At 42.9% G+C, this 22033-nt stretch overlaps 2 protein-coding genes across 3 annotated transcripts in view; both read right to left on the bottom strand.

Annotated features, from left to right (window-relative positions):
• Positions 1–22033, bottom strand: part of LOC142202847 (mitochondrial import receptor subunit TOM20 homolog) — a 331267-nt gene that overhangs the window by 55170 nt on the left and 254064 nt on the right. The window lies entirely within an intron of this gene.
• Positions 17525–22033, bottom strand: part of MEGF11 (multiple EGF like domains 11) — a 324148-nt gene continuing 319639 nt past the window's right edge. For both annotated transcript variants that reach the window (XM_075273141.1, XM_075273142.1), the window contains exon 23: positions 17525–19046. In XM_075273141.1, the coding sequence (XP_075129242.1) occupies positions 18871–19046 (176 nt within the window). In that variant the 3' untranslated portion in view covers positions 17525–18870. The remainder of the gene's footprint in view (positions 19047–22033) is intronic.

Raw genomic sequence — 22033 nt, 5'->3', positions numbered from 1 at the left:
GGGGGGCGTTCCTTACCACCTAGAAATGACTAAACTGTGAGGAACCTCCCCCAGTACAAGTCTATGGCAGAGTAGTGTCAGGAGGGGCGTTACTCACACTGCAGCTAGACCAGGGGTAGGGAACCTTTGGCTCTCCAGCTGCTGTGAAACTACAACTCCCAGCATGCTCCATTCACTTCCATGGGAGTTCCCAGAACAGCAGAGCCAGTATGCATGCTGGGAGTTGTAGTTTTGCAACAGCTGGAGAGCTGTACGTTCCCTACCCCTGAGCTAGACTGTCAGGAACGCCATTTTGACAGTGGGCAGAGATTGGTGCCAAAACTAACTGCACCGATATCTCCAGCCCAGGGGCCCATAGAGTGGGGTGACTTTTTGGAGTCCGTAGAAAATTGGATCTAAGTCAGCAACAGCAACTATCACCATGTGCCGACAACCAGTCATTGTGTTTACTGTCAAAATGCATGGAAAAAATTCATTGACCCTTATCTGGACTACTCAAGTGTTTTCCTGATCTGTTCACAATTGTTGGGCTGAATGAGAATAACTTTTTGGTAGAAGGGGGTTTTGTATTTCTTTTCCTGAGCTAGCTATATATTGTATAAATGCGCAGCTCAGACAGGTGCTTTTCTGTTTTGGTGGATCCTTTATTTTCAGGTAGATGTATAAATGCAGTGTTTCTTCACATTGAAAAGGCAGTCAAGCACTTCAAGCATCCTCAGGGCTGTCCTCGAGTGTATAGCTATTAACAGTATAGTCTTAGCTCAATGCCCCTTGCCATGTATCTCCTGGGACTACACCTACAGATAGACTCTAGGATCTAATGTATGTGAATGGGTGTGATGAATATGAGAATTTTTTTTTTTTTTCAACCTGAAACCCTGGATAAGACCGAGGTCACACATTGCAGGAAAAACAATTTTTTTCCGATTTTGCTGTGATTGAGCCAAAGCAAGGAGTGGCTTCAAACTAAATAAGAATATATAAAGGAAGTGCTTAGGGGTGGTTGACACGGAGGAATTTAACACTAAATTTGTCAGGCAGAAAATTTCTGCTTCAGGAAATTGAAGCGGATTTTGATCCTGTATCTGAAAATCTGCTGCCCATTCTTTCCAATGGAAGGTTCAGGCAGAGTCTGCCTGAAGAAGGAGTCGTTTGTTTCGAATAGTACGCACCCATAGGAATGAATGGAAGCGGCCGGCACGCAGACTTTGCCAGCGGCCGGCCGCTTAACCCCCTCAGTGACGGCTACGTCCATTAATTCCTATGGGTGCGTGCTTTTCGAACCTGGAGTTTCGAATAGTACTCGTTCATCTCTAAGCAGGACGCTTCTTTTGGATTGTATGGGAGGCAGATTTCAGGTGGAATTTGGAGCTGATTTTGAGGCATATTCTGTTGTATGAACCACCTTATATTTTCTACAACTTCAGCTCAGCCTTTAGTTGTTTCCAGCAGCCTCTCCTTGTAACTCCTCTATAGTAATACACGTGAATGGCACTGGGCTAGTTTATACAGCACTTACTCCTAAGACGGACTCCTTTCTGTTTATGTTTGGAGCCTACTGACATTCGTGATGTGGGGGGGGGGGTGTATGCGGGAGCCATACAATATGGTGAGCTCTGAACCGGCACATCCTTTGGCTCCTATACTCAGTGGGCTAAATCGGCTGCATTTTGCCTTGTCTACTAGCCATACGTACCTGGCTCCCATTACATAAGACAAACCTGTCCATAGGCCTTCATTCACCCCAATAAGTTATATGCTGCAGAAATCCTCCTGACATATACCTCCAACGGAGGCTGCAAAATACAGTGTGAAAGTACCCAGAATGTTCTGTGATAGCGGGTTGTACATGTATTTGGTTCCGGCTTTTAAGGTAACCCCAATAAACAGCTCACCCAGAGAATACACCTATCTATCATCTGTGTATCAGAATTGCGTGTTCTCAAAAGACGTTATTGATATGATAGAAGTGAAGCAAATTGCTATGTCCTAAGAACAAATGGGAACAAGTTCTGTATGAAAGTCAAATTATTGTGTGCATGGGACGTGTCCTTGATACACGTTCTCCCTTCTGAAAGCCGTTACGTTTTATAGAAGGCTCATACTGACTTGATCTGTTGCAGTGAAGTACACTGCTACTGCGTACACAAGCACTCACAGCCATGTGTTTATATTCCGATTTCTGATTGATCATATCTGTTCCGTATTATACCCCATCATTGGGGAGAGGTAATATACACTCACCGGCCACTTTATTAGGTACACCTGTCCAACTGCTCGTTAACACTTAATTTCTAATCAGCCAATCACATGGCGGCAACTCAGTGCATTTAGGCATGTAGACATGGTCAAGACAATCTCCTGCAGTTCAAACCGAGCATCAGTATGGGGAAGAAAGGTGATTTGAGTGCCTTTGAACGTGGCATGGTTGTTGGTGCCAGAAGGGCTGGTCTGAGTATTTCAGAAACTGCTGATCTACTGGGATTTTCACGCACAACCATCTCTAGGGTTTACAGAGAATGGTCCGAAAAAGAAAAAACATCCAGTGAGCGGCAGTTCTGTGGGCGGAAATGCGTTGTTGATGCCAGAGGTCAGAGGAGAATGGCCAGACTGGTTCGAGCTGATAGAAAGGCAACAGTGACTCAAATAGCCACCCGTTACAACCAAGGTAGCCAGAAGAGCATCTCTGAATGCACAGTACGTCCAACTTTGAGGCAGATGGGCTACAGCAGCAGAAGACCACACCGGGTGCCACTCCTTTCAGCTAAGAACAGGAAACTGAGGCTACAATTTGCACAAGCTCATCGAAATTGGACAATTGAAGATTGGAAAAACGTTGCCTGGTCTGATGAGTCTCGATTTCTGCTGCAACATTCGGATGGTAGGGTCAGAATTTGGCGTCAACAACATGAAAGCATGGATCCATCCTGCCTTGTATCAACGGTTCAGGCTGGTGGTGGTGGTGTCATGGTGTGGGGAATATTTTCTTGGCACTCTTTGGGCCCCTTGGTACCAATTGAGCATCGTTGCAACACCAAAGCCTACCTGAGTATTGTTGCTGACCATGTCCATCCCTTTATGACCACAATGTACCCAACATCTGATGGCTACTTTCAGCAGGATAATGCGCCATGTCATAAAGCTGGAATCATCTCAGACTGGTTTCTTGAACATGACAATGAGTTCACTGTACTCCAATGGCCTCCACAGTCACCAGATCTCAATCCAATAGAGCATCTTTGGGATGTGGTGGAACGGGAGATTCGCATCATGGATGTGCAGCCGACAAATCTGCTGCAACTGTGTGATGCCATCATGTCAATATGGACCAAAATCTCTGAGGAATGCTTCCAGCACCTTGTTGAATCTATGCCACGAAAAATTGAGGCAGTTCTGAAGGCAAAAGGGGGTCCAACCCGTTACTAGCATGGTGTACCTAATAAAGTGGCCGGTGAGTGTAGACATCCTCTATACTTGTATACACAGTAAGTAATAAAATTCAGACTAGATTGTGCCACAACATATACAAAAATATTGAATGATATGCCAGTAAAATGATCTGGTGCAGTATGCTGTTGTGAATTGTCTAGATGTGTAAAACAATGTGATAGTAGATAGGAGCATACTGGGAGTTTTAGATCTATATGTTGAGCTGATAGCCGCAGACTGGCGTCTCCCCATTCCTGTATTCGGGTGATGTCATTTCTTCAATCACCTCTTGTCTTGCTTGTACACAACACTTGAGGTTTGGCCTGTTCTGTATATTGTAATGTCCAGGCTTTATATCTGATAGTTTATGGGATTTCTTCTGCTTAGTGCATAGTACTCTGTCTTGTGAGCTATTACATAGTGCACAGAAATATCCCCGTAACGTTCTTCATGTTCTGGCTTTATTATTTGCGCTCTTGTCTTGCTGCCTAACTGCGCTTTGTACAATGACTGCAGCGGACTCCGAGCTACAGCAGGAAATGTCACAAAGTGCTATGGCGCAGAACTGCAACTTATGGCCTGTGTCTTTACATGGGCAATTTTTTAATACTCTGTGACAATGCATCTTCCATTTATAAGATTTACGTCAAGACTGAAAACTGCTGCAGACCTAGGTGCTATTTAGCTCTGAGGATAGCCGACAGTGAAACAAACCCTCAGATGTGAGAAGTATTACTAAGACATTGTGGGTTTTATGCAGGTGTGCATATTTTTAGCACCCTGGTAGTGAAGCAAGCCCTCTCCCAAGGGTGCGATCACATATACTATGTATGCATGAATAAACCCTTTAACTTGGCTCTAGACGGGTTTTCAGCCTCTGGATATAAATAAGAATGTTCCCATTGACAACTGAAAGCAATTGAACATACAAAGTATATTCTGGACAGTGCAGGTATGTTCATTGTACAGACTTAGGCTTAGACCACACTTTGCAGAAAAGCTGTATTACTTGTGGTTGCAGATTTTGCTGCTGTCAGGAGTGGATTTAGCAGGATGAAACGTATAAGGCCTTCCTTTATTTTTTCCTTTAGTGTCACTTAGTCTTGGCCCAAGGTACGGTTAAGGCCGCTCAATAACTTAGTTATCTGTGGTGTTACATAGGACTGCAGGTAAGGTCAACTACATTATCTATAGTCCGTTGTTATACTGGTATCTGTGGTCTTATGTTGTACAGTTAATGTAGTAAAAGTTACTTGCAGTCCTATGTAAAACCTCCGAAAATACCGTAATCACTCTTTGAGACATGGAGTTACACTAGATTCACACTGGCATTCGGTTTCCATTCAAGTGTCCCCAAAAAACAAAAACCCTATTCACTTAAAAAGCAGTTACCCGCAGACCCCATAGACTATAAAGGGATTAGTTGGGTTTCCATCAGAAATCTGCATATTTTAAGCATAGTGGGGGACAGAGTCCCAAAACCGTCACAGAACGCTAGTGTGACCGTAGCCTTATTGCTGTGTTATCTGAGGTACTACAAAGGACCGTGTGCAGGTGACATTATTTGTGCTAAGGCTATGTTCACACTTGCGCCGGTCTCTTCATTGTTCGAGACTGCTGGGGAACCCATCGACAAGAGTCTGTCTTCTAAAACAGCGGTTTCCTGCATACCTATAGACCAATGATGGTGAACCTATGGCACGGGTGCCCGAGGTGGTACTCAGAGCCCTTTCTGTGGGAACCCATCTGTGGAACTGATTAAACTATGTGGGGGCCACTGTAGAGCAGATTGTACTGTGGGGGGGGGGGACACGGTGGAGCAAATTGTACTGTGTGGGGGCCACTGTGGAGCAGATTATACTGTATGGGGACCACTGTGAAGTAGATTGGACTGTGTGGGCGCCCTTTACTATTTATATCACACAGTATCTGTTTTATAGCAGACGTGATATTAGTACAGGCCATAATAACATTGCACGGTCCTATAAAACAGATCTGTGCAATGTAAATAGTGAACATTAATTGTTCAAAGTTATACCAAATGCAGCACAAAATTATTTATATAATTGAAAGCTTGATAAAAAGCCCCATTTACATGACTGTATTTGTGGGTCTGTTATTGGCTGCAATTGTCAATCTGCACAGTATTAAGGTTAAATTGCTGTGTTGGCACTTTTCGATAAATTAGTGAGTTTTGGGTTGCAATTTTGGCACTCGGTCTCCAAAAGGTTCACCATCACTGCTCTAGATTATAATGGGGTCTGGTGGGTTTCTGATGTTTTTATGCTGAGACCAACGGAGAGAAAAGTCTTCCATGCAGAATTTAATCTTCGCCGATTTTTTTGGCAGATTGTGTGGCGGAGTTTCCTACATAGACTTCTATGCAGATTTGAATGTAGCCTAAGAGAGTTATCACTGTGTTAAATGTGGTGTTACATTGGACTGTAGGATCTCACAAAAAAGGGGTGACCTCATGGCATCCTCAAAAAGGGCGAATCTCCCAGGCCTGGTGGAATAGTTCTGCATGTGCTTGGCTCTGTCATGTTTTATATATGACACAGGCACTATGAACTCGACACGTCACAAAAACCCCCCCAAAAAAACTGACTGGTACACTTCGTGTTCACATCTCAAAAAGGGGGTGTGATCGCACAAATACTTCACAAAAACATCAGAACAAGGCTGTAAGAGATGGAGAGTACTAGACCTGAAGTAGATGTTCACACCACTACAGGAACACAAGCAAACAGAAGCTTTAAGCTGGCCATACACATGAGATATTTATCTGCAGATCATTGGAAGATTCAGGAGCATCTTCTATTAATCTGATTCTTCGCAGATTTCACCCAGTTTATCTGGATATGCCAAAGGTCTGCAGAATAGTATCTCGTGTATGGCCAGTTTTACATCATCAGGATGGTTTCTCTTCACAGCTTGGACTCTGCAGTTGATCTTGGATTCCAATCTTATGGCACACCCTATTACTTGTCCATAGACAGCTCTGACTATTCTATATCATCAGCCTTTTAGAGGGTCCTTAAGAGAATGTCCACCCTTCATCACCATTTTGTCAAATAAGAGTCAACACTATGAGCTGATAGATTCCCAAAGTATTATCTTTCTACAGAGAGCAAATTCCTCTTCATTGCCATGATAAAATTCTGGACTGCCCTGCCACTAGAGGGAGCTGACAGGAACTTACTACATATGCTGAACGCAATAATATAGCATGTGGGGAGATCCTAGTGGTTGTAGGTGTAGAAAAAAATGTGGGACCTAAAGATGACCTACTATTAAAATGGCCACTAACTTACTGGGAATGGGTTTCCCTCTCTGAGTCCGTACAACGGCAGTTCTACAGTAATTCCCTCTAAGCAGCCAACATCTACAAGGAGCTGGCAGGCCAACTACACAAGAAGAAAGGAATGTCTTCCTGTGTTCCCGCAGAAAGCCCCATCCTTTAGTAAACATGGACCACGGAAGGAAACAAGTATCTTTTATTCAAGGATTCCTGGACGGAGTAGGTTTCCATATCTAAGACTGTAACATCAAGCAGACAGGGAAGCCGGAAGAGACTGCCGCCATTAACCATTCATGCACACAGCTATATATGTAGAGACCAGGCTTTTCTGAACCCTCAGGCCCGAATCTGATCCCACCTTTCACAACAGATATTCGATTCCTGTACAATGCATAAAGCTCCATGTGCTCTGTCAATGCGCTGTGTGATTGCGCCACTAAAATGACGATACCTAAATTCTGAGGGTTGGTACGGTAACAGTGATATGATGATTCTTTGAGTTATCTTATTCTGATACCCAGAAATTTATTTTTTTAGATTTATGAGTAGTTTAAGGCAACATTTTTTACAAGCAAATTGTAATTATTATTGATTCAATTCTCTCTGATGTTCTGATCTCTTTTTATTGATTTTTATAAGGCGAAACTGAAAAAATAACCCCAACATTTTGGCCATTTTGACTTTTTTGTCCAACTATAGCATTCACCTTATGGGAAAAATATTTTTATACGTTTATAGCTCAGCCATTTTCAGACATGGCGACATCGAATATGTTTATGAATGGTTTTATTTATTTACAATCTAAGGGTAAAAGAGGGTGATTTGGAATTTTATTTATTTTATTAGGCTTTTTTTTACTTGTATTTTTAGATCACTTAAGGAACTTGAATCCTACTGCATCTGATCGCCGTATAATACTACAATATACTGCAATATAACTGTAATGCCATATAGCATAGAGTCTATTCGGCTACAGAAGCCTATCCAGTTATCCATCAGAACCTGTCGATCACTTGCTTGGTGGTTTCAGCTCAGAGACTGGAGGTCCATGTTCCAGACATCCTGGACCCTGTTGACCATGGATGCCTCCCTCTCAGGATGGGGAGCACACCCGGGGGAGACCCCGGTACGTGGGACCAGGAACCAGCAGGAGAGGTCACATTCATCCAACTGGCGCAAACTCACTGCAGTGCAGCGGGCACTTCTGATGTTTGCACCCACCTGCAGGGAAAAGCTGTGAGAGTGAGAACAGACAACTTAACAGCAATCCGTTAGCTCAACAAACAGGGAGGAACCAGATCCCCCTCACTTCTGCAGGTGGCGAACCTAATTTTCTCCTGGGCTGAACATCCTTGCGGATCAGCTAAGCAGAGGCCTGGTCACGTCAGGCGAATGGTCCCTGTATCCGGACGTCTTTCATCATCTCACCGAGATGTGGGGTCTCCCCGAGGTCGATCTGCTAGCCACCCAGTACTATGCCAAAGTGAAGAAGTTTTGCTCCCTCTACCGGGAAGACAATACTTTGGCAGTAGATGCCCTGTCGATACCTTGGAGGTTCAAACTGGCATACGTTTTTCCTCCAATTCCCATGATCCTGAAGGTATTGGCGAAACTCAGGCAGGACCAGACTTCGGCAATAGTGATCATGCCGTTCTGGCCAAAAAGGGCATGGTTTACCCACCTCATTTTGATGAGTCAAGGGACCTACTGGAGGCTTCCACAATTCCAAAACCTGGTAACTCTAAACAGACAGCTCTGCCAGGACCTGGACAGTTCAACTTCACTGCCTGGAGGTTGACAGCGCCGTATGTGGAGATAGGACGGCCTGGGACAATCCTCTAAGGACAATGGCCCACTCAAGAGCGGATTCCACTAACCGGAGCAACCAGAGGATCTCCCAAATATTCCAGGATTGGTGCCCTGATAGGCAGATTAACAACACTGCTATCGAATCGGTCCTGGGATTTCTGCAAATTGGCCTAGATAAGGGATTGACTCCAGCTACCCTAAAGGTTCTTGTTTCAGCACTTTTTGCTTTTCTGGGAACCCGGTTATCTTAAAACCCACTGATAAAGCAATTCCATAAAGGGGCCTCTAGGCTCCGCCTCCTGTCCCGCAATGGGACTTGGCCTCAATCCTACAGGGGCTATATTTTTCTCCCTTAACGTATGTGGATTGGAGATATCTTTCCTACAAGATGATATTGTTGCTGGCTATTACCTCTGCCAAGAGGATTGGTGAATTACAAGCTTTGGCTGCCTCTGAGCCATACATTACCTTTTTCCCTGACAGAGTTCATCTCAGGTTTGTCCAGGGGTTTTTACCTAAGGTCCCTACCTTTGGTAATATAGATCAAGTTATATCTTTACCAATTTTTTTTCTCTCTCTCCCACTTCTGAGATGGAGGAGAGATTGCACAAGTTAGACTTAGTGAAGAACAGTGCGTATATACTCGGACCATACATCCTCATTTCGGAGATCGGAAAATCTACTTATTAACACTTACGGTCACAACAAAGGTATCAGGTCCTCTAAATCCATATTGTCAAGATGGATTAGGGAGGCCATCGCAGGTTCACTTTGCTCTCAATATCTGCCAGTCCCTGAATTCTTGCGTGCCCACTCAACTAGGGCAGTGTCAACTTCCTGGGCAGAGAGACGATCGCTCTCCTTGGATCAGATCTGTTCTGCCGCGTCTTGTAGTTCTCATCTAACTTTTGCAAGACACTATAGATTGGACTGGCGTCGTTCTGAGGCTATAGCCTTCAGTCATTCAGTCTTGGCATCTGCTGGCCAAGATCTCCCTCCCTAAGGGGATTATACTTGCTAGTTCCCCATTTTGTGCTGCTGTTGGGCATAGGGGGAATGGAAGATTATATGGATAATCTGTTTTCCCTTAGCCCAAACAGCAGCACAAGGCTCCATCCCATTACTATATTATTTGTTGTAATGTTTTTGTGTAATATTTGTATTGCCTTTTTTCATACTTTATGACTAACACGGGGGGGGGGGGGGGGCTCTTATAGGGGAAATTGGTTAGTTTAATTAAAAGTTCCACCTGTCCTAACAGCACACAGGGGCAGGAATACCCCATCTTGTGCTGCTGTTTAGGCTAAGATGAAACAGATTATCCATATAATCTTCCATTGCTTGTCCCTTCTTTATTCCTGGAGATAAAGGCCCAGTTTGTAGGAGAATTGGCCTAGTAATGAAGATCTCAGTCTACTACTGGGGTATGTACATAGGTGTAAAACTGAATGCACATTTGATATATGTGGAAGAAATCTCCTTAGTTGCCTTTTCCACTAAACAGCAGGACGTTACCATTCCAATGCAGTAGTGGGCAGTTGCGTATCCCCCGACCAATATAGGCCCGGGACTACTGACTACTGCAAAATTATCAGTCTGCTGGTGGGGGATGGATAGTCACAGAAATTTTATATTGCTCAGTGCATTGGAATAGTTCCATTTCAGAAACCAAGCATATCCGCTAATGAAAGCATATTAGGAAATTGCTGACTTCAGGGCTCTTGGTGAAATAGTGTGAATGTTTCTAGAAATCCTGTAGAAGTATAGATAAGCCCCCAGTATGGGCTGGCTGCAGTGTGTCTGCATTGACTACATCTACTACTTTCTCCATGATAGTATATAGTCTACAAAATGTCAATGATAAGACTATAGAATGGGGAGGGGGCAGCGTATACTAGATATCTATATAGCAACTATGTTATACGGACATGATGGAACGCAGATCAATATTCTGTCTGTTTGATACAGAACAATGTAGATAAGAATACACATAGCCGCTCTATAGACTTCACGTAGCCCTTAATAGTGCTGTTTGGGCCAAGTGATCGTGGTCTTTCCATGAGCCGGCTATGCCCTTTGTGTCATTTCGCTTGCAGGAAGGTTGCTCCTTTCCTGTTTGTGGGGCCTGTTTTGCAATGTAGTCGTTGAAGCTGAAATCATGAATTACTACATGGCTCCCACAAGACAATTTCATAAGAAAAAACACAAATATACAAGACCTCAGACTGCACGCCAAGAGTAGTAGCTCAGGAGAAACTGGTTAATATTAGGGGGGTCAGTATAGGGAATTGTGTTTATTTACAAAGCCTTTTTACCAATACTTGCAGAGATAAGTTCTTCAATATTTCTAGATCAAATAGAGGATAAAAGCTCAATGCAGGGACAATCATTCCCTTGAGTTTTGCGCTATTCCTCCTTTAGGCTAAAGTCCCACTTTGCGGAAAAGCAGCTTTTTCTGTTGCAGATTTTGTTGCTGTTTATTGAGCCAAAGCCAAGAATGGCTACAAAAGGAATGGGAAATCTATAGAAAGTTCTTATACTTCTACCTACTGCTCAATCCATTTGTGGCTTTGACTCAAAAATACCACAACAAAATCTGCAACAAAAAAAACTTTAGTTTAGCCTTAGGCCGGGGCCCTATGTTGTGGAAGCGTAGTTTGTTTTTGGAGCCAAAACCAAGAGTGACAGTAAAGTAATGGGACATGTATAGGAAGTTCTTATACTACTACATTCTTCTTAATCCATTCCTGGCTTTGGCTCAAAAAAACTGCAGCAAAATCCGCAACAAAAAAAGCTGCGTTTCCGCAACATGAGGCCTCAGCCTTAGAGCTGATCTCCTATGTGTGATGTGAAAGGGGACTACCTGCTATAGTAAAGGTTGCTTACTTTACTGCTTGCTCTGGGGATGCCATGGTGACATCAACATTCAGATGGATTTATCTAATCCTATTTCAGTTCCAGTGATACTGATCCGGAGTATCACCATCCTGATGGTGCTGTTAGTTTAACTCAGCAGAATTATGGGATATCCAATTCTTGCAAGCATAGTTACTTCCTCCAGTTTGTAGATACTATGCCTTGGGGTTCCAGGTTGGTTCCAACCCCGAGCCATGTGATCAGAACCAGCACCTACCGGCTGGGTTGCTCCACCTGCTTTACCATTAGTTACTAGAGATGAGCGAGTACTGTTTGGATCAGTCGATCCGAACAGCACGCTCGCATAGAAAAGAATGGACGTAGCCGGCACGCGGGGGGTTAAGCGGCCGGCCGCCGTCAAAGCGGAAGTACCAGGTGCATCCATTCATTTCTATGGTGCGTGCTGTTCGGATCGGCTGATCCGAACAGTACTCGCTCATCTCTATTAGTTACCTGTGCTTTGGGGGTGGTTGCTTTGGCAGAAAGTACATAGATTTCTACAAGCTTTGTAGATAAATTGGACACTTGCATAAAATTTCTGCCACAAATTTGATGCATTTGAATAGATCCTTTAGATATTTAAGTTAAAAAACAAACAAACAAAACTACTGACCTAAGAGTGAGTTGTGGGCATGCTCTGTAACATGTTGTTAGCTAAGCTTTCTCCTGCACCTGTTCTCAATGGTGTAATCCTGCATTAACCTTTATTGTAATCCAGACTACAGAAAATAATGACTTGGCTTCTCATTCCCTCATTCACTTTCCCAGCATACACATATTTACTGAAAATTGATCCCCACAAAGAGGAAGCATCCCCAAGAGATAGACCACTGGCCAATATTTCCCAAGATTCTTATTTGTAATGTAGTAATGGGAAAATTAAAAATTCTGAAGCTCAATTTCTGATGGAAATCAACATGTAATAAACCAGTTACCCACAACTTTTTAAAAGAAATTTTATTTATGATTTATTGTGTTCCAAAAATAAATACAGTAATATTTCTTGCAGCAGCAGGACCAAGGTTCACATGTTTTTCAGAATATTTCAAGCTTTTCTCATCCAATGAAAATACAAGTAAACAACTTCTGGGGTCACAAATTCCCCTTTTTAACTCTTTAGTCCCCTGAAGAAATTTCTAAAGTCACTCCTGTCTCCAGCAATGACTAGGTTTATAGCTTTGTATTGAAAGGCTCAATGTTCTGGACCTCTTGGTGGATCTAGGCTAGCCCAGGGTTGGGAAACACAGCTTTTTTTTTTATTGCAGATTTTGTTGCGGTTTTTTGAGCCAAAGCCAAGAATGGCTACAAGAGGAATGGGAGATATACTGTATATAAAGTTCTTATACTTCTACCTTCTGCTCAATCCACTGCTGTCTTTGGCTCAAAAAACCGCAACAAAAAAAGCTGCGTTTCAACAACGTGGGGCCTTAGCCTAAGGCTAGTTGTGAGGCATCAGATTTAGATGGCAAATTATAGGAATTTTATTATAATATTTCAGGGTTGTGATGGACACCAAAGTTCTACCTTCAATTACATGGGCTCACTTTATTACTATATATAGAGTAATGGAAGGCAAAGGGAAGGAGCAGGTTGTATACACCACTGCCTGTCTGAAATGAAGACCATGGATTTGACCTAAAGACCCCTGTCCTGTAAATAATAATGGCTTCAGTGTATTTTCATTTCTCCAATGGTGGTTATCAATCCTAGCAATATGGCATGAAACATAACAGCTCCACCAGCCCACGACGGACTTGTTTCAGACATAATCATTGACCATTCAGGACTCTACTATATACAAACTAACCTTTATCCCCTGCAAGAATATCTTGGTAATGTGTACCCAAAGGAGCAAAGCAAGTAACTGTTTTTTTTAACATTCTCTGCAAAGTGGTTGGGATCCCATCTACAGATTGTAGAAAATAATGCTGAAATGCGTTATCACAATCCGCAGTATGTCACTTATACCATGGAAATGCCGCCGGTTTCCCTATGGGTATAATGGAAGCAAAAAATCTGCGGAGGAAAACTCTGCAGAATTTCTGTGAAAATGCTGTGGGAAAAACCGAGATGTGTTGCTGCCATGGTTTTTCCTACAGCGCTTTTTGGCTACCGGGTGCTTAGGCTTAAAAAAGTTTTCTAATAAATATGTCAGGCTGATGGGTCCTTGCCCTGGTCCACCCCACTCTGTGCCCTCATGCAGAATAGGGAATATTATTGGGAGGTGCCACATTATCATCCATCTATGGCAGAAAATTTTAGCGGATAGGTTGAAAAATTCCCGCCATTGGATGAAGATGCTGCAGCGACTTTGCTTACGGCCTTTCCATAGCAATTTGCAGCGAGTTACAGCATTATGGATGGGATTTAAAGAGATTCTACCATTAAAGCAACTTTTTTTTTATAATCACCACGTCGGAATAGCCTTAAGAAAGGCTATTCGTCTCCTACCTTTAGATGTGGTCTCCGTTGCACCGTTCCTTAGAAATACCGGTATGCTAATGAGGTCTCGGCAGCAATGGGAGCGTCCTTCTTCTTCATCTGCCTCCTCCCCTTGTCTGTCATCTTCTTTCTTCGTCATGTCTGACGCCTGCGCAGTCGGCTCTGACAGCGAGACCCTGTTAGAGCCGACTGTACATGCTCAGTAAGGTCCGTACAGCCCTCCGACGCCTGGATGAGGTCACTCGCGCGTCGGAGGGCTGTACAGACCTTACTGAGCATGCGCAGTCGGCTCTAACAGGGTCTCGCTGTCAGAGCCGACTGCGCAGGCGTCAGACATGACGAAGAAAGAAGATGACAGACAAGGGGAGGAGGCAGATGAAGAAGAAGGACGCCCCCATTGCTGCCGAGACCTCATTAGCATACCGGTAAGTACCGGTATTTCTAAGGAACGGCACAACGGAGACCACATCTAAAGGTAGGAGACGAATAGCCTTTCTTAAGGCTATTCCGACGTGGTAATTACAAAAAAAGTAGCTTTAATGGTAGAATCCCTTTAAACCCCAAAGTAAAAAGTGACTTGCACTGGGGCTGTAAACCTGCAGCATGTCAATTCACCCCCATCAGGTAATCTATAAATTTTCCAAGAACCTAAAAATCTGGAGCGTCACCTTAACCCAGCAATACCAGTAAATGTGCTGAGCATTGTTACACTACACCTGCGACTGGGCCTATTATAGAGGGTGGAGAAGCGATGACGGAAAATAAAACAGCATACCAAAATTCTCATGAGACTTCCGCCCTCCAGCAGAATGTGAGCTTTTGTTCTGCACTTCCCCTGTGCTATGCAGAGGTATACAGGCAGCTCACACACAATTCACCTACAGTCACGGTACACCTAGTAATGTACAAAGGGCTGCTTCTAATATTGTAGTGATGTCAGGCTCATTCTCCCTATGATCTGGATGTGTTATATCAGACTGGTAGATCGGCTTCTATCCACCTCCTTATTGCTTCATACTGAAGGTACAATAGATATTATCAGTGCAACCTCTATGGAAATGTCCCATGAGAATACAACTGCTGACTCATAGGAAATGTTCAAGCTAAAGTCAGGGTTATTTTCCATGAGATGAAGCAAACAATTCAGGTACATGTGGCAACTACAACCCTCCGCTACCCCATGTCACACTCTCAGGGGGTGCAAGACACATGTGGGGTCCCCAAATATCTGAAACCAGAGGGATTTTTCAAGAGCACACATGCAAAATCTCCCAGAAACATTCACTTTGGGAACATGTGCACTAGCTGTGAGACTTACATGGGACAATCCTAAAATAACAGGACAGTTATGATGATGTACTTTATTTCTCTGTGTTTATCTGCGGCTTCCTTGCACTATTAATACCTGGTATATAGTTGTGTGCACCTGCTATCGACTTCCATTACTCTTTCTGCACAAAGGACTGCGTGTCCATGGGTAAACACTTTTTTAGCGAACGGGATTTTCATCTTTTGCGTCCCCATACAGACCTGAGCGATGGAGAGATGAATGCGAGTGTGACCTTAGCACTATGTATGTTACTGAATCATACAAGCATGTGCTTGGCAATGCATGTAACCTACCCTATACACACACACACACACACACACACACACACACACGTCATAGATACATATTATATTTTGCCAGGCCAGTCCAACAAAATTATTAGGACACTCCTTTTAAAAGTGATTCACCAGATTTTTTTTAAATTGATCCTTAGGAAAGTGGCAAAGCCAGGTTATTGATTGTATAAAGTCCGACACCGAGCTGTGGAGTCTGCCCTCTTTACAAACATTTGTGACATAATGGCTCCTTCTAAAGAGCTTACTCAATGCCAGTGTGGTACTGAAATAGGTTGGCACCAATCCAACAAGCCACTTCATGACATTTCTTCCCTCCTAGATATTCCATCATCATCTGTGAGTGATATTGGAAAATGGAAGGGCTTAGAAACCACAGATACTTGGCCACAAAGAGACAAACCAGGTAAAGTATCAGATCGGGGTCACCAAATGTTGAGGTGCAAAGTACTTAAAAGTTGGTCTGCTGGCTTAATAACTACAGGACTCCAGACATTCTTCATCCATGGCTGAACACCTGAATGGAAGTCTTACATGACCATGTGCAATGCCAAGCATAAGATGGAGTGGTGTAGAGCACACCAACAATGGACCCTGATGCAGTGGTGGAAACAAGTTCTATGGAGTGAGGAGTCACTCTTCTCTATCTGCTAGTCTGATGGACAACCCTGGGTTTGGTGAATACCAGAAGACATTACCTACCTGACTGCTTTGTGCCAACTGTAGAGTTTCGTAGAGGAGGGATGCTATGGGGCTGCTTTCCGGAGTTGGTCTACTCCCCTTAGTTTTATCGAAGGCAAATCTTAATGCATTACACATACCAAGACATTTTGGACAATTTTCTGCTCCAACAGGACTTGGTCCAGCATACAAAGTAAAGTCCATAAAGCCATAGTTGGGTGAGTTTGGTGTGGAAGAACTACGCTGGTCTGCACAGAGCCCTGACCTCTACCCTGTCAAACAAGTTTGGAATGAACTAGAATGGAGTTTGTGGGCCAGAACTTCTCATCCAACATCAGCATCTGATCTCAATGGTCCTCTCAATGAAATAGGAAAAATTCCCACATCCTTCCCAGAAGAGTGGAAACTAGTGGACCAACTCCATATTATTGCCTATGGGTTTAGAATGGGATGTCGTAAAAGCTCCTGTAAGTGTAATGTTTAGGTGTCCCAATCCTTCTGTCCGTATTGCCTATTTCCTATCCCTGATAATATATTCCTCAGCAGCTGCAGAACCTCTTGTTTTGAAAAGGGAGGGAACTACATGTCTGGCATGACTGACAAGAAGCTTTTTCTACTCTCGGTAGTAGTTAGGGTATGTACAGTATTGGGGACCTTTCACAATAACTACTTTTCCGTCCGTGTGATCCATTACAGTCAATGAGGCCATTCACACGTCTGTTTTCATGGACTCAGAGGAAAAAACATAGTGGCATGCAGTATTTTATTCTTGTTCTCTCCTTGGCTCAACGGATCAGTGAAACCTCCCCCCCTTCCCCCCCAAAAAACGGATAACACAGGGATGTCATCCGCGTGTTGCCCATTGGTCATAGATACATTGCTAGGTGAATATTTAATAATAAAGAAGAAAGCATCCATTTTTTTTTTGACACATAGAAGAACACTAGGATGCTCAACATCTGTGGTTTTGTAGGTACTAGTGTGAAAGCTGCCATATACAGTACAGTGAGAAGGCTCATTTAATCAAACGTGATTGACAGGGCACCCTACCTTCCTCTTCAAAAAGAGGTTCTGCAGCAGTAGTGTGTATTCTATATACATCATGTAAATATTATAACGTTCTATAACATGTCTATATGTACTCGGTTGGAGTCTCATGAATAATGTGGTCTCTTATGTATGTTATGTAAGGGGTTACTCTCTTATATATAGTATATAGAAGACACAGCCTTTGGTCGCACCTGTGTAATACAGAACAGCACTATGACGTGCTCTGTTTACAATGTGAAAGAATAACCAACATTTCAAGGGATGAATTGAGGCGAAGGATAAAAAGTCTCTCTTTATTTCCAGCAAATTAGTGGTTTTGCTCTCTTTGGAACTGTTCAGTTTGGTCTATTTTTTTCTGATGCATTTTATTATAAAAAGCAAATTGTGATTGAATGCATAAAGGTGGCTGAAAGCTTTCGCGGAGCCTTCCTCTCTTGTTGTACAGCCTCCATTTCTTACCTCCCTCCATATATGTATTGTTAACATTTCTCTCTCAAGCAGAGCAGGTTCCCGTGCACTGTACATCTGTAGGAGACACATTTAGGGATTAATAGCCCCTGACCAGAAGATGACTGAAGGCGTAGAGACTAAATGCAATGTTCTTAGGAAAACCTCTGTCGTGTATACCTTCCCCATCATTATTTAAAGTGCATTTTTACTAAACCCCTGAAAATACAAGTCCTCGAGCCGTGTTCTCATGTGGAGTCTTAAATATTTAATTCAGCCATTTTCAGTTATCTTAGTCTAACAGATGCTGCACTTCCAAAAGTGACATCAATTAATGGCGGCCATTACAGTATCCATAGGGATTGTCACCATCCACACGCCCGAATGACATCAAAATCTGCACTGTAATGCAGAACTTCACCCCCTCCTGCCGCCTCTTTCTACGACTCGGTCTCTGTCTTACATTAGCTCAGGCAGTGCTGTCATTTTGGCACTCGATAGAAGAATCAGGAGGATCAGGATGAACAGAATCCAAATAGGAAACAGAACAGATAGGGTATAAGAGAGGGCTTAGAAAATTATATTATTATTAGATGATTTCTTATAATAAAATATGAGATTATCATCAATAAGCAATGGGGTATCTATGGCAGCAATCTACGGGGCCCTTAAGGAATAGCCTTTAACTAACATGTACATGGCCCCTCTCCCATTATGGGACGGCACAGGAAAATGGCTGATGTTGATAAATAAGTAATACCGAGTTGTATTTACCAGCAATCCATTAACGCATTCATTGTTGCCTTCGACGCATCAGCTCTTGTCTTGAGTATGACATATATACAGTTCTTTAGAGAAAGCTGCTCTATATACATGTATTTACATATATTATCTGTCATTGTGTGTAAACTGCAATTTCCAAAGCTGACTCATCGCCTGGACTAGTCCCTGTTCACATGTGTACCTTGTAGGAGGATGAGTGGTATCTGGCCATACACAGTGTATACACACACATATACATATATATATATACACACAGTGACTTGTCCTATAGATACATCCTATTTGTATAAAAAAGTCTCCTAATGACATCATGCATGTGTCCAGTGGTGCCGGCCCCCCACAGAATGGGCATATTGCAGAATGAGCGAGCTGTCATTGTCCTCCTACTTCTATAAAGATTGCTTATCCATCTGCTTATCCCAGAATGTCCCATGCGAGGGGCTGTGCCGGACAGGGAGGAGGTCGTAGTGGCTTGGGATGTGGCTGTTCCTTGGCAAGTCGTAAGGGTTCTGCATATAGTTTGGGATCTGATGTTGGGCATCCTGGAGTAGGCTGAGCGTCGGCTCTGTGAAGAGACAAGGGACACATGAGACATAGTCTTATCATAATAACACACCCTGCCTCTTCTGCTCAGCTTCCATCTACCCCACCCCAACCCAACCATATTCTTCTGCATGTCAACCCAGGGAGATATATAGCAAATTCTTCTGAAGATGACGCAATATATGTGGGAAACAACAATACCCGTGTAGCTACCTGCTAAGCCGTGACCTGACAGATAGTCAGCCAGAGAATAAGATACAATGAAGTCATTCATCATTGTGCGACATTCTAAAAACAGGACTATAAAAATACCATCTCCATTGTCATCTTACGGAGGTAATTCTTTAGGCTCAGCACCGCCTAAATGTGTTCAGACTCTTACTTATCAACAGGCACAGCAGGAGTGGGGGACAATGGCAGCACCTTTAAGTTACAGTTCAACCAGGAACACCAGTTTGGTTTTTTTAATACACGTTCATTATACATAGCATAGAGGCTGCCTGCCACTAGAGGGAGCACTATACACTGGACTCAACTGAGCTCTCATGCTCCCTCTAGTGGCCACTACAAGTAGTCAGCATGTTAAAGGGATTTTCCATCACACAGGAAATGATTGTTCAGCCAATTAATGGCCACAGCAATGACCCACCTCTGCCAATGTGTCAAGACAGACACGGAAGTAGACACTGATGGGGGCCTGGGAAGGGGTGGGGGGTAGGTTTGGGGACCTCAATATTAGCTCTGACTGATTTTTTTTTTTTTTTTTTTAAAAAATCTATCTATCTATCTATCTATCTAATATAAAAACATGCTATTGTTGATACCGTCACCCATGTCTAGTACTTGTACCCATGGCTAGTACCCATACCCATGTCTAGTACCTGTACCCATAACTAGTACCTGTACCCATGTTTAGTACCCGTATCCATGTCTAGTACCTGTACCCCTGACTAGTATGACTAGTACCCGTACCCATGTCTAGTGTCTATACCCAGGTCTATTTCCTGTCCAGAGCTAATACTAATATCAATCTTCCAGGACCTTAGACTGTAAGGATTATGTCACCAAAGGTCCTGGAACGGACACCATTTGCTGCAGATAACACTAGGGAATGTAATGGGAGCATGGTGGCATGGCAGCAATAATATCGTGTGTTGATATCTGATTTCCTAATGATCAACACAGAAAATATTTTGGAAAGGTTGGAAGTGAAGACAAGTTTTTGAAACAGAATCTTTCTACAACCGACCCTGCAAATATTACAGTAGCAGCAGCCGCCATGTCATTGTAGCTTAGCACTTAGATCAATGACCGGCTTTCATAGACTAAGGAACTTCCCGGGACAATGCAGCCTATTGTCTGACCTAATTATAAAGAAAATATTGTGGCTTATTAATTTCCTAGGAATAAATAAGATCAGTAATCCATGAGGTATGATGAACCCCGTGCCTCGGTGATGTCACCTCTGCTGCAGTCTACTCCGATACCGGGTGAAGCTACAGGTTGGCACTGATGTCTCTAATGTAAAACAACATCTATATCCGGCCACAGCGGATATGTAAGAGCTAAGCCTTTCTTGTAGTCAGATTTCGCCTTACCCACATTAATATGAATGCACATTATATATTAGCAGTTTTCCCATTGAAGCTAATTAAAGTGTGATCCTCTTCTCATGCTATGGTAATGGAGCTTTTACTACAGAGGTTCCTCTGTGTTTGGTTTCTTCGTGGCCTCCCATGATTATAGCAGCAATTGATGTTGTTACAGACAATTTTCCTGTGTATTCAACCAAATCCTGTTTGTGCTGATCTACTGAAGGACAGGAAAATCACGGCAGGAAAGAGAGGTAGCAATCATTGCTGGTCTTGGGTGGAGGTTCACCTGCGGGCTGCTTAATATTAAAGGGGTTGTATGATATTAGGTAAAACAATGTTTATTTTTTCAGAAATAGCGTCACTCTCATCTCTGGGTTATATCTGGTATTGCAATTTATCTCCGCAGAGGTGCAGTACCAGAAGCAACCTGTGGACAACGGTGGTGCTGTTTCTGGTTGAAATAAAGACTGAGAAATCATACAAGCTCCTATTAACCATATTCTCAAAGAAGGATTTGCTGTACTAGTCTAGCTTAGGAGTCCAGTGGGCGGCCTTACTCCAAGTGACAGCTATCAATATATGTTCATAGAGGGAAGACTGTCAATCATTGAATAGGACTGGACTCCAAAACACAGAATAAGAGATTTAAAGGGGTGTCCTGACGTTAGAGGGCTGCTGAAGAGGTCTACAAAATAACAAAACTTTATTCATGTCTCCTTGGTCCTCCATTTCCAGCAGCAGTAGGTACAATATGCCCGTATAAGCAATTCCCTAATCTAAAGCTTGACTAATATAGAAACCTTTGTATCTGCGGTTTCATGAACACCAGTATTATATTATATTATATTATATTATATTATATTATATTATATTATATGTGCTGCCCCCTTCAGGTACATATTTAGAAAGTAAGTTTTTGGCCTTTTTATGGTGATGATCTTTCTGAGTCTATGTTCTTATTCTTCATTTGTATTACACATAGTGTAATGTAAGCCATTCTATATTCACACTACCACTGGGTGTCCGTTCTTCTGATCCATCAGGGAACCAAAAAAATAGACACCAACGGAGCTATAATGGGGTCTGTCAGAAGTCCTGATTTGTATTCCTTTTAACTTATAATCACCAAAGTTAGGCTTATAGGACTTTTTTGTTTGCCAATTTTGGAAGATGCTAATGCAGATGTGAACCTAGCCCTAAGACTTGCTACACAACAAGGATGGTAGGGACATGAAACGTATAAAGTGACTTGTACAGATGGAAGCGAGAACATTTTATTTCACAATACACAGAATAGAGGAGCCTGCACTCAGGGAGGTGATAGACACAGAAGAAGAAGAAGAAGAATGGAGAGACACCTAATAGGACTTTTTTCTAGAAGAAAATATTGATCAGGGCCCTGATGTATAGAAAG

Source organism: Leptodactylus fuscus, chromosome 5, assembly GCF_031893055.1.
Source record: "Leptodactylus fuscus isolate aLepFus1 chromosome 5, aLepFus1.hap2, whole genome shotgun sequence".
In the NCBI taxonomy this organism is placed as follows: domain Eukaryota; kingdom Metazoa; phylum Chordata; class Amphibia; order Anura; family Leptodactylidae; genus Leptodactylus; species Leptodactylus fuscus.
Note: the sequence above shows the minus strand (reverse complement) of the source record. Positions and strands in the feature narration are given on the sequence as shown.